General features: G+C 49.6%; 5 protein-coding genes across 5 annotated transcripts; 3 read left to right on the top strand and 2 right to left on the bottom strand.

Annotated features, from left to right (window-relative positions):
• Window positions 1-1,564: 1,564 nt before the first annotated feature.
• Window positions 1,565-2,288, bottom strand: SEPMUDRAFT_152088 (uncharacterized protein). Its single transcript, XM_016907234.1, has one exon. The coding sequence runs from the start codon at window positions 2,258-2,260 to the stop codon at window positions 1,703-1,705; it is 558 nt and encodes a 185-aa protein (XP_016756533.1). The 5' UTR covers window positions 2,261-2,288; the 3' UTR covers window positions 1,565-1,702.
• Window positions 2,289-3,428: 1,140 nt separating this feature from the next.
• Window positions 3,429-4,494, top strand: SEPMUDRAFT_54262 (uncharacterized protein; the record flags this gene model as incomplete). Its single annotated transcript, XM_016909291.1, has 2 exons — window positions 3,429-4,091; window positions 4,165-4,494. The coding sequence occupies 2 exons, from the start codon at window positions 3,429-3,431 to the stop codon at window positions 4,492-4,494; spliced, it is 993 nt and encodes a 330-aa protein (XP_016756532.1).
• A 330-nt stretch (window positions 4,495-4,824) lies between these two features.
• Window positions 4,825-6,799, top strand: SEPMUDRAFT_166860 (acetyl-CoA synthetase-like protein). Its single transcript, XM_016908266.1, has 3 exons — window positions 4,825-4,997; window positions 5,058-5,546; window positions 5,657-6,799. The coding sequence occupies exons 1-3, from the start codon at window positions 4,898-4,900 to the stop codon at window positions 6,766-6,768; spliced, it is 1,701 nt and encodes a 566-aa protein (XP_016756531.1). The 5' UTR covers window positions 4,825-4,897; the 3' UTR covers window positions 6,769-6,799.
• A 644-nt stretch (window positions 6,800-7,443) lies between these two features.
• SEPMUDRAFT_152086 (uncharacterized protein) lies at window positions 7,444-8,003 on the top strand. The gene has a single exon (XM_016907233.1). The coding sequence runs from the start codon at window positions 7,638-7,640 to the stop codon at window positions 7,995-7,997; it is 360 nt and encodes a 119-aa protein (XP_016756530.1). The 5' UTR covers window positions 7,444-7,637; the 3' UTR covers window positions 7,998-8,003.
• Window positions 8,004-8,013: 10 nt separating this feature from the next.
• On the bottom strand, window positions 8,014-11,134 carry SEPMUDRAFT_152084 (uncharacterized protein). The gene is made up of 5 exons (XM_016907232.1): window positions 10,950-11,134; window positions 10,391-10,885; window positions 9,065-10,338; window positions 8,919-9,011; window positions 8,014-8,333 (listed from the first exon to the last, which is right to left on the bottom strand). Exons 1-4 carry the CDS (start codon window positions 11,080-11,082, stop codon window positions 8,919-8,921), a joined length of 1,995 nt encoding a protein of 664 aa, XP_016756529.1. The 5' UTR covers window positions 11,083-11,134; the 3' UTR covers window positions 8,014-8,333.
• Between the last annotated feature and the right edge of the window lie 488 nt (window positions 11,135-11,622).

Here is an 11,622-nt window from a genome sequence, read left to right as displayed (position 1 = left end):
GAACAAATATTGTTAATTAAGTTTCCTTTAACCGTTATACTATTGTTATAGTAACGTTAACAGTTTAGTAGGAAATATATTCAAAATATAGACTAGATGCCTAGGGCTCTCTACTATATAGCTTTCTACTAATAGATATAGCGATCTAAGTCAAAGTCTAACGTTTCGGAACCGTTTAGGTAATAGTAACACTATAATTTACTATTTCTATAGCTTCTAGTCTTCTAGATAGAAAGTACTTTGCTTATACTTCTAATATACTAATAGTATACCTAGATATATTACTACTTAGTTAGTTAGTAGTACAATACCGTTAGGAAACTGTTATAATAATAGTTACCTTATTAAGTAGGTCTTACTTCTTAAAGGGAAATACTAATATTAGTAAAACGGTATTAAAACAGTAGAACAATAGTTTCTAAATATTAAGTAATCAGATATTGCTCTATTAATTACTAGATCTTAGTAATAATATATATATAAGTCTAAGATAGTAGTAGTATATAAGAGTACTTTCTAGTTAATATAAAGAGTATATAGAGATATGTATTTAGATCGTCTAGTACAAACTCCTAGAATATAAGTAAACAAAATATATAAATATATATACTAGAACTAGTACTAGGGTACAAAAAGTCTATAATAGTATAGTAATAGTATAGTAACAGTATAGTAACAGTATAGTAACAGTATATTATAACGGTATTGTAACGGTATAGTAATAGTATCTAGTATTTACTATTGTCGAGATAGTAAATAGTAGAGAACTATAATACAGAGTTAGTAAGTATAGAGTAAATAATAGTTTTTAGATAGCTCGATAGAAGTAGATACAAAGGAAGAAGAAAAAACATAACCTGCACTCGTAATTTAAACTATGCACTCGTTCCGTCTTGGGATGCGTTTTGAATGCTTAGTCAGGAGTGCGTGGAACCTCAGAACGAGTGCGAGTCAGCGCCGCACGCGGTAGGGAGCGTTCCTGTGCGCGCGCGCTCTGTGGTGACGCGATCTCGTTCTGAGCTGCTGCGAGCGCGAAAATAGTTATCTGGAGACGCTACGAGTGCAGGTTATTAGAAACGAGTGCATCTCGTTAGAAACGAGTGCAGGTCAATCTAGGAGAAACGAGTGCAGGTCATTTGGAACGAGTGCATCTCGTTGGAAACGAGTGCAGGTCATTTGGAACGAGTGCATCTCATTTGGAACGAGTGCATCTCATCTGGAACGAGTGCATCTCGTTAGAAACGAGTGCATCTCGTTAGAAACGAGTGCATCTCGTTAGAAACGAGTGCATCTCATTAGAAACGAGTGCATCTCATTAGAAACGCGTGCATCTCGTTAGAAACGAGTGCACACCAAGACTAAGGCGCGCACGTCATTACAAAAGAGCACATCTATCGTGAACAGCCCTGCGTTCGAAGATTGTACACCTGAGGCTGCGAATGGCGGAAGAATGTGATCGTGAAGGCGGGACTTGGGACGACGTTTCTGATGCTCATGCGAGCTCACTTTATCTCTAATAAGTCCATTGGGGCAATAGCTGCCCAAGATCTGTGCTGTCTATAACCACAGATGCAAGCAATTCTCTGCGCTTGCAATCGGTACGCCCACAATCCCATATAAATGGCTTGAACCGGTTCGTTCCAGCAAGATTAAAAGGTCCGCGGGAAATATATCCTTGCACACAGTCTGCTCAGAAGCGCTCCTAGAGTTTCGAGGGCTTGTCGTACCCAGGCTTGATCATAACAGCCGCCTTATCGTGTTTACCCACACTGATGATGGCGCCGGTATCCGCCCTCCTCATGATACCTCTGTGAAAAGAGAGTGTCTTCCCAGTCGACATGACTTCCACTTCACAAAGCACTTCGGTGCCCTCTGGAGCCGGTCGCAAATAAGTGACATCAAGAGTCCTGCTGACTCCCCCGTTGATCCAGAAGCCGCTCGCACCAATGCCTTGCATTGCAAAACTGGTCAACATGTCGTAGAATAATGCTTGCGCTCCGCCGTGAAGATTGCCAGAGAGATTGCAGTAGAATTTTTCGACTTTGAACTTGAAGACTGCTGAGCAGGTGGAATCGCTGAGCTTGGTGAATGAGATGAGTTTGACATCTTCTTCTCCAAATTGGCTGAAGAGACGTTGATCGTGAGGCGCTTTGATCGCGAGCATCGACTTGATTCTGTCTTCGGGACTAGCCTTCTCGAAGTCTGGCTTTGTGATCACAGCTCGGTACTTTTCCAGGAAGGACTCTCCTGGCGGTATCATGGCTGATGCGGTTGATGTCTCTGTGCTGCTTCTTGGTTGTGATACCGCCTATATTGTTGTACATGTAATATTACCTATTTACTGGTACCTCCTAGTTTGCAGCACATCTGCACATGCTAGGTATACTAGGTGGTATTGCTGAGAACGTGTTGCCGGCGTGCCTCGGCACGGGTTGGAGCGGGATGCCGAAGCTCCCGTCCCCGAAAACTCAGATTGTCTTCATTTGCTTTGTTCATCTTCCTGAATCCTTACGTTCTGGAGGATCAACATCGCGTGGAAACCCCGCGACATATATGTGCTCCTAGCACTCGGACCGTGGTAAGCAGATCTGCAGACACATTTGAAGCAGTTCGGCCGCCAATAGTCGCAACATGTATGCACCCCACGCCAACAATTGCCCCTCCGCGCACGACACCACCGCCGATGGCGGGCACCAGTCGTCAGTGTACCACTTTCTTAGCGGGAGGTACTTCCTATGTGGGTCGGTGAGGATGAGCAAGCGGCTCGCCCAAATGGCACGCACCTCTCAGAACCTGTCTCGACCTGGACTCCCTCCTCTGAGGTCTATAGACATCTTTTCTTACCTCTTTTTTCACAATACTTCAGCGCTCTCGCTCACAGACGGACACTCTGTCGTGTAATTATACCTTCTTGTCTCTTCTCGTTACAAGCACATTACTTTCAATTTCTCCCGAATTTGCTGGTCTCAAATGTCATGAGCAGCTTACCGATCAGCAGAGATGAGGATGATAAGGTCGGCCACATATCTGTAGACGTTCGAGAAGACGCGCCCACTGGCGTAGAGATCACGTCCAAACACGATGGCCAATCGACATCTGTCTATGAGCGCACTGGCTTCCTTTCGGCACCGATATCAGGACCTCCACGATCTTTTTCCCCAGATGTGCTATCCCTCCTTTCCGTCGATGAACTCGAGCAAATCCGGCCTAGCAGAAGGTCGAGCAGAGTGAGCCAGCTCGACATAGCCCTCACAAAGCCGCAAGGTCTGCGAGCAAGACTTCATAGTTCCTGGGTTCGCAATAAAGGCCTCTTCCTCATGCTATTGGCTCAATTCTTTGGCGTGCTGATGAACGTTTCCACGCGCATTCTGGAGATCGAGGGCAACAGCGGCAAGGGCTTTCACCCTTTCCAGATCCTGTTCGTACGCATGGGAATCACATTTGTCTTGGCTTCTGCGTATATGTACTGGCAAAAGACACCCCATTTCCCCTTTGGCGCACCAGAAGTTCGCTCACTGTTGGTCGCTCGAGGGTTTTGCGGCTTCTTCGGGGTCTTTGGCATGTATTACAGCCTGATTTATTTGCCACTGGCCGACGCGACAGTGATCACTTTTCTTGGACCCGGCTTAACTTGCTGGGTGTGCTCGAAATTGCTCAAAGAACCATTTACCAGGGCTGAGATGATTGGGACTTTCGTGTCGTTGATAGGTGTGCTGTTCATCGCTCGTCCTACATCTCTTCTCCATGCCTTCGGTCCTTCTGCGCACATGTCGGCGCCAGAATCTCCTGGAGCAAATGCTGGTCCAAATCCGTCTGATGCCAGTGATTATGGCAGTATCACTCCTGCGCAACGTCTAGAGGGTGTCGCTGTGGCATTGCTGGGTGTTTGTGGGGGCGTAGGTGCCTTCACCACTATACGCTGGATTGGCAAGAGAGCGCACGCTCTTCTCACAGTCAACTATTTCGCGGCGTGGTGCACGTTCGTGAGTCTGGTCATGCAATTCGCTTTCCCTTCGATTGGTTTCTTGCTGCCCACAAATTTGAAAGATTGGGGACTCCTGATATTCCTTGGAACGTCCGGTTTCATCATGGTACGTAAAAATAAAAGAAGAAAAGTCCCAAGAGGCATCATCGGAAGACTGTACTGATGACCATACTATTCAGCAATTCTTACTGGCAACTGCTCTGTCGTATGAAAAGTCCTCGCGCGTGACAAATATGAGCTATACCCAACTCCTTTTCGCCCTTGGCTTCGAGAAAGTCGTATTTGGGCACACCCCTGGCAAATTATCCATCATAGGCTCGAGCCTGATCCTTGGGTCGGCGATTGTGGTGGCGTATCAGAAGAGTACTTTCGAGAGCAAAGAGCATCCAGAAGAGAGTGGTGCGCAAGGCGACGAAGAAGCACAAAGGGGCCTAATCGCCAACGTCGAGACTGGCGAAGATCACGAACGGTTGCCTTTGCAAGATATGCAATTGACGACTTTACGCTGATGAGGAGCCAGTACCTAGTACACGACTAAGGCAGCATTATGATAAGCAGAAACATTTTGATATGGCAGATATAAAACGAAGCACGACAAAGATGTTTGTGCCTGGTGGTAGAGATTGCCTTGTTGCCTGAATTCGTGCCTTGCTCGTGTAACTCTCTCACGTCACGTGAATGATGAGACGCGAACACCCCCTCGTCCTTTCATCCGAGGGCCATGAAGTAGTTCTTGGTTTTGCATGACTAGAGGCACCGTAAGCAAATGAGAGCTAGCGAGAACCCGAGACAGTATAGCCATCATGTCGCCTCTTCCACCATCCAAATACACAAACAGTCGTACATTAATTGTAGACGAGGCAGTCCGATCAGTTGCACAACATTCGCCACCTTGACCACCAACACGCCACAATGCCAACAAAGTCGTCTTTTCCCGATGTTACGATACCAGACGTCGACATATGGGGACTGATGTTTGATCGAAAAGATCGCGACTTTGCAGATGACAAAGGTACGTATTGTAACAACAGAAAAGCCATTCCCAATACTGATATATTCCATTCTCCTCCAGTCATCTACCGTTCAGCCACCAACCCCGCAAGAAAATACACCTACGCAGAGGTAAAATCCGCCGCGACCCAATTCGGAGAAGGTCTTTGCAATCTCTGGGACTGGCAACGTGGTGAAGTCCTCAACATCTACGCTCCCAACGACATTGACATCGGACCCATCATCTTCGGCGTCTTCTTCGCCGGAGGGATCGTATCGCCTGCCAATCCCGGATATTCCGCAGATGAACTGGGCTTTCAATTGAAGAATTCGGAAAGCAAGGCGATAGTTACCACCAAAGCGTTTCTTGCTGCAGCGACCGAAGCCGCTCAAGTGGCGGGAATTGCGCAAGATCGAATTATTCTTCTGGGAGAGGAAAAGGATCAGACGTATCGGTTTAAACATTGGACGAGTATCAGGAAGACTTCTGGTGCGCAGCGATATCGACGGCGGAAAGCGAAGGATCCGCGGAAAGATTTGGCGTTTTTGGTGTATTCGAGCGGAACTACAGGTAAGTCAAATAATTCAAAGCAGCTCGACAGACAGAAAGCCCCCCCTCCCCTCCCTTCTTTTCCAATATATAGGTATGCTAATACCCGACTCCTGCAAAAATCCCACCAGGCCTACCCAAAGGCGTAATGCTCTCCCACAGCAACATCGTATCCAACCTGACCCAAATCCAAAATTCCATCGGCCCATCCTACCAAAGCAGCCAAGACAAAATCCTCGGAGTGCTCCCCTTCTTCCACATCTACGGCCTCACAGGCCTCGTACACCAACCGCTCCACCGCGGCATCGAACTCATCGTCATGCCAGCCTTCGATCTCCAACTCTTCTTGACCACAATTCAAACCCACAAAATCACCTTCATCTACGTCGCGCCACCCATCATCGTGCGCCTCGCACGCGACAAAATCGTCTCCCAGTACAATTTGCGCAGCATCAAAATGATGACATCGGGAGCCGCACCTTTGACGAAAGAATTAGTGGAAGCCGTGTACAAGAAATTTGGTATTCGAATTAATCAAGCCTATGGCCTTTCCGAAACGAGTCCGATGACGCATACTCAACCGTGGAAAGAATGGAATACTTCCATGGGATCTGTAGGCAAAATGTTCCCGAATATGCTCGCGCGATATGTCAGTGCCGAGGGTAACAAAGAATTGGGACCGGGAGAAGTTGGAGAACTGTGGTTAGCCGGGCCGAATATTTTTCAAGGATATTGGAAAAATGAGGCGGCGACGAGAGAGGCTGTGGAGGTAATTGATGGACATCGATGGTTCAAGACGGGAGATGTGGGATTTCAAGACTCAGCACATAATTTTTATATTACAGATCGCGTGAAAGAGTTGATCAAGTACAAAGGATTTCAAGTGGCTCCTGCAGAGTTGGAAGGGAAATTAATGGATCATCCTTTGGTGAATGATGTTGCTGTCATTGGAGTGGAAGATCCAGAGCAACATACGGAAGTTCCTCGAGCATATATTGTTCATGCGAAGTTGGGCAAGGAAGCTGGTGATGTCAAGACGGGAGTGCCGAAGGGTGATGATGCTCGAAAGGATGCGCAGGAGATTATTGATTGGACTGCGGGAAAAGTCGCTAATCATAAGAGACTGAGGGGAGGTATTCGCTTTGTGGATGAAATTCCCAAGTCTGCTTCTGGAAAGATTTTGCGAAGAGTGTTGAAGGAAAGGGTTAAAGCGGACGCGGCTGCCTCGCGATCGAAACTATAGGTAACTTATCAACAGTACCAGGTACTTCAGCAGTAAACAATAAGTCAGGTCTTGAAAAGCGGTGGGGTGGGTGGCGGGCTTCTTGAATTCGTCCGAAGACTGGTGCTCTGTGAGCTGGTGCCTATGTAATAGGCTGGTGAGGTGAGTCGGACGTTTTTTTCCGTGCTACCAATCTGTTAAGGTGTAGACAAGATGATGATTCTTTGACTAACTCAAGATGGAAGCTAATATACATGTCCCTTCCGCCGGGCGAGTCACGTGCTGTCCACGTATTGCTTTCGTAACAAGTATCCGGCTGCTTTCGTATTTATGCTATACAGCTCGCTTTTGAGTGGTTTCAACGCCCTTAGCATAGACAACGCACGAAAGGGAGAAGGTGAGAGTATGTCTATGACCTACCGGTAGTACCTTACTGTAGCAATAATCGATGACAGTACCGGACTGCTTTCGTATTGATGCCCTGTGGCCCACTTCCAAGCGATTTCAACGCCGTCAGCATAGACAACGCACGCGAGGGAGAAGATGAGAGTGTGTGTATAACCTATCAACACGAAGGAACCCCGCGTTGGTACAGCCTTCGATACCGAGGTCGTGCAGGTTCTCATGGGGGCGCAGTTTCCACGCCGCCTCCTGTTATGAGGTTCACAAAGTAGATGATTCTGTGAACTAAATGGGGGTAGAAGCTGATATACATGGTCCCCGCACGTGACCGGGTGGGTCGGTCACGTGCCCTCTTGGAGGGTTCTCGCAACAGCGCCGCTGTCGTTACCTAGGAGGTAGTTTCAAGAAGCTGTTCGAACCCTCAGGAGCATAGTAGCAGCATTGGCAGCGGAACTACCTGTCATCCGGGTGGATAGGGACCGACCAATATGCGTGCTTTATGTCGAACTGAAACAACAACTTGTGCGAAGGATTGGAGAGGAAGTCGTGAACGGCTTCCTGGTTGCGCATCCACGATATCGCGGGCAATTCTCTGCAGCAGGACTTTGCCGATGCTGTCGTCCAGCTCCTGCCACGGTGCGAGACTCGTTGAGCGCCACTTCATTGCGCTATGCCGATACGCCTGGCATACTCGCGTAAAGTACTCCATGCGCTGTTCGGCTGTTCCAGTGCAACAGTACCTGGACTTTAGCAATAAACAATACCGATATCGGGCTTGCGTATTCATCCCCTGGGGCTCACATTCGAGCGGCTTCAACGCCGTCGGCGTGGACAACGCACGCGAATGAGAAGGTAAGAGAGTGTGTTTGTTCATCGTCATATTGTCTCATTACACTGCCTTACGGCAGCAGTCCGAACCTTCGGAGCTCGGCCAGGATGCGTAGTATCGCCTCCTTCCCTGCGATCGAGGGGAGGACCGGCGACAACAGGGTTTCCCATGTCGGCGCGGTCTGCATCTCTTCCTCTTCCTCATCCTCTTCCTCTTCGTCGAAGCAAGAGCTGTCCAGCATGGGATCGCGCATCGGCGCCAATCCCAGATGCTCCCCATCCTCCTCGTACCTGTGCTCGTGCCTCACCAGGCTGCAGCACTCCCCAATGACGAAGGGCACTTTCACCTTGCCATTCTGTCAATTGTTAGTCTGGAGTCCCCGTTGCTGAGCCTCCTTTCGCCAGCAGGCAATCCACTACCGTGCTGCCACAGCATCCACAGCTCGCACAGAAGCACAATGGTGCACAAATAGCTGCCGCCTTCCCGGCCCCAGCCCCGGCCACACCATCTCGACCTCGCATTTGCCTCTCCTGGATCTTTCTGTCCTGGAGCAGAGCATGTTGTTTCCATATCTCAGCTCGGTATGCCGGTGCACCATCCTCAGGATAGTCGCCATGGTTCTTGGAATTGCGATGGAGGAGTTGCAACCGGGTGGCCTCTTGATATCCATGGTCCTGCTCACGAACCTCGTCCCCCCTCTCCACTCGATGGGCTTAATGCATGCTGCTGGAGCAAGATATCTTGCCAGCCAAAGAACCCCATATCTATATATCGATACCTCTCCCTCTGCCAGGTTCATTCCGCATTTGCCTCCCTTCAAGCCCATCGTCGTGGTGTATTCTATATGGATTGGAAAGACTCGCCACTCTTACTACTATCTTGCAAGACATATTCACGGGCCTGCCGTATCACGATCAAAAGGGGGAGGGAAGAAACTCACCTATGGCAAAGAGTATTTGCCCTCCTCAAAGAGGGCCGCATCCCAGTACTCGGCCTTCACCTCGTTCCCTGCGAACAAGGTTCCGCCCATCCCCTAAAGCCATGTATTAGTGTGAAATTTTACCATCTGGAGCTCCGACGACTTACCTTCATGCATCGTACGGCAGAGAGCGGCGAGGTGAACTTTACGAACACCTCGCCGTTTCCTCCGTCCTTCTTCTGCCAGATGTACAATCTCTCCACCTGTCCGTACTCTTGTCCCATGTCATCACCAATCTCCTGCAACAGGTTGTTCTCCGCAATTTCGTGCTCGACGTCCAAATTCTCGAGCATACCCGACAGCTTGACAACCTCAGACATGCCGTCAAGCTCTCCTCCACTTGTAACCCCTTCACCAGGGTTAGGTTTGGCTTTCTTACCGCCGACAATCTTGCCCATGTTAGCGGGCGCGACGTAGCCGCCACCTTGCGCATCGGGCTTCCTTTTTCGCTTCTGCGCCTGCATCTTCAGCGCAGTGGTAATACCTTCACCGCTCGCACCTAGGCCCTGGCCCTTCTCCCAGCCAAGCTTCTTCATGTGACGTTCAGCAAAGCTTTCCTGCCCTGGACGGGCAGTACGTTGCTCGGCGGGTGCTTGCTGTTCTTGTGGACCAGGCTGTGTAGTATCCTTCTGCTGCCTGGCAAGATACTCTGGGTTGCACACGGGTGCAGCACTGATGGTAGTGGTTCCTGAGACCGGCGGTGGGGCAGAAGAGCCATACTTCTTCACCAGAGCCGCATGTCTTGGGTGATTTGGGTTGAAGGTTGGACCGCTGCTCATAGCAGGCGGGAAGTCCTCCAATAATGCACGACGCGGCACTGGGACTGGCATTGAGTGAGCCGGTGGCGGTGACGGCGAAGGTGCTGCGGCAGGTGACGGGACCAAGGTTGAAGTTGGCTGGGCTGGTGAGGATGACAGCAACGAAGCACGTTGTTGACCTATTCTCGCTTTGAGTGCGGCAATCTGTGCAGCTACTTTGGCCTTCTTCTCGGCGTCTGCTGCTGACAAGCCCGATGTCGCAGCAACAGGAGTGACAGAAGCTGGCGTAAGATTTGATGGGACAACAGAGGCAGGCACAAATGTCGGTGGAGCTGGACGTGGCGGCGGTATGTCATGCGCAGTTCGCATCGACGTGGGTTCACTTTTCTGGCCACTCATTGCCATACGTCGAGCGTACGCCTGGTCTGCTGTCTCATTCATGTCGATGTCGGCTGCGGGTGGGGGCGGCGCATAAGAGGCCTGAGGCCCAGCAGAGTCGGACACATTGTCGAGGGCGCGGCTCGGTGACAAGGAATCTGCTGCGGGTGCGTGATGGGAGGTCAAGGATGCTGGCGGTGCGATGCCCACGTTACGAGATTTGTACTTATTGCCTGTTATAGGACCTGTTACCATATGTCAGTTTCAATTTTGCTGTGATGGAGGAGTGAGTCATACGCTGAGTCGAAGGATCTTCTCCCGGAGGCGGATCCATGCCCAAGCCCTTCTTGCTCAATTCGGTATTTCTGGCCTTCTGGATATCAAGCTGCATAGCTGCGAAACTATCATACTTGACCTCAGAGCGGTTCAATCCAGAAAGTGGTACCGGGGTTGTCGGATCGTATATGTCCTCGTACGTTATGATCTTCTCTTCCATCTTGTTTTTCTTGCTTCTCTTCTTCGACTTGGCCACCTCACGCTTCTGGTTGCGCTGATCGTAAATGAAGTCCATCTCGTCATCGTTACCTATCCAGTCATCGTAGCTGCGCTGCTGCTTCGGAATTGGCTGGGACTGCGCATTGGGGGCATCTGAGGAGGGTTCTGACGGTCCCGCTGGTGCGTTGGAAGTGCTGGACGAGAACTTGTGCATGGCTGAAAAGCCAGGCTTTCTTGTCGTCTTCGCCTGTGGCTTTTTGTTTCCTCCAATGTTGGAGGGCTTGAACATAAGTGATGCTTAACAAGGTATGTAAGTAAATCTGACATATGAGAAGAACAAGAAACGCCACTGGCACTCTACCGTCTTTTGCTTTCTTCGCATTGGCAGCAGCTTGCTTCGCTGCATCTCTGGCCTGCATCTGGGCGAGGATGTCTTCACTGAGTAGATCTTCGTACAGAGTCAAGCGACCCTTACTTGGCGGTGGTGCCGACATCTTTCCGACCAATTGTGTTTGACGCGCGGGCCAAAGTGTGGTGAGGAATGGTGATGTCGTGAAGAGGGAGAAGACTGAAGTGAGGTTTGTCGCGTCAAGAAGTTCGGGCGCATGTAGCACGAGAGCTGCGGGAGCTAATTTCACCCGCACTTTAGCGCCAACTTTATGTGAACCCGGGCAGATCTCGGCATCTTAGTCAGCAACACCTCGAATTTCGACATGGAACCAACGGCACCCAGACGGAGTAATATACATGTATGCATAATAATGTATTATGTACCAAGATTCCCGCTTTGTAGCACTGAATTGGGAGTCTTTTTGGGATTCCAGGCATCTCTATTGAACTTTGCACCCGGACATATGATCTTGGCCGTCACCGCAAAGAGAGCTCCTTACCAGACAGACATCCTGTGACAAGTCATTCCCAAAGCAAGCCCGATGAGTGGGCGCGCATTCTCACAGGCGACAGACAGAACCGACTCTTGCTGGTCACTCGACGCTATGATAAGAGTAGTCCGTGGTACTGAGCATTTCCGCACA

This window comes from Sphaerulina musiva (genome assembly GCF_000320565.1).
Source record: "Sphaerulina musiva SO2202 unplaced genomic scaffold SEPMUscaffold_12, whole genome shotgun sequence".
Classification (NCBI taxonomy): domain Eukaryota; kingdom Fungi; phylum Ascomycota; class Dothideomycetes; order Mycosphaerellales; family Mycosphaerellaceae; genus Sphaerulina; species Sphaerulina musiva.
This window is presented reverse-complemented; position numbering and strand designations above follow the sequence as displayed.

Coding starts and splice junctions, on each gene's coding strand:
- SEPMUDRAFT_166860 (XM_016908266.1), top strand. CDS start 4,898: ATGCCAACAAAGTCGTCTTTTCCCGATGTTACGATACCAGACGTCGAC. Junction 4,998..5,057: donor CGACTTTGCAGATGACAAAG/GTACGTATTGTA, acceptor ATTCTCCTCCAG/TCATCTACCGTTCAGCCACC. Junction 5,547..5,656: donor GTATTCGAGCGGAACTACAG/GTAAGTCAAATA, acceptor AAATCCCACCAG/GCCTACCCAAAGGCGTAATG.
- SEPMUDRAFT_152088 (XM_016907234.1), bottom strand. CDS start 2,260: ATGATACCGCCAGGAGAGTCCTTCCTGGAAAAGTACCGAGCTGTGATC.
- SEPMUDRAFT_152084 (XM_016907232.1), bottom strand. CDS start 11,082: ATGTCGGCACCACCGCCAAGTAAGGGTCGCTTGACTCTGTACGAAGAT. Junction 10,339..10,390: donor AGAAGATCCTTCGACTCAGC/GTATGACTCACT, acceptor ATATGGTAACAG/GTCCTATAACAGGCAATAAG. Junction 9,012..9,064: donor CTGCCGTACGATGCATGAAG/GTAAGTCGTCGG, acceptor ACATGGCTTTAG/GGGATGGGCGGAACCTTGTT.
- SEPMUDRAFT_152086 (XM_016907233.1), top strand. CDS start 7,638: ATGCGTGCTTTATGTCGAACTGAAACAACAACTTGTGCGAAGGATTGG.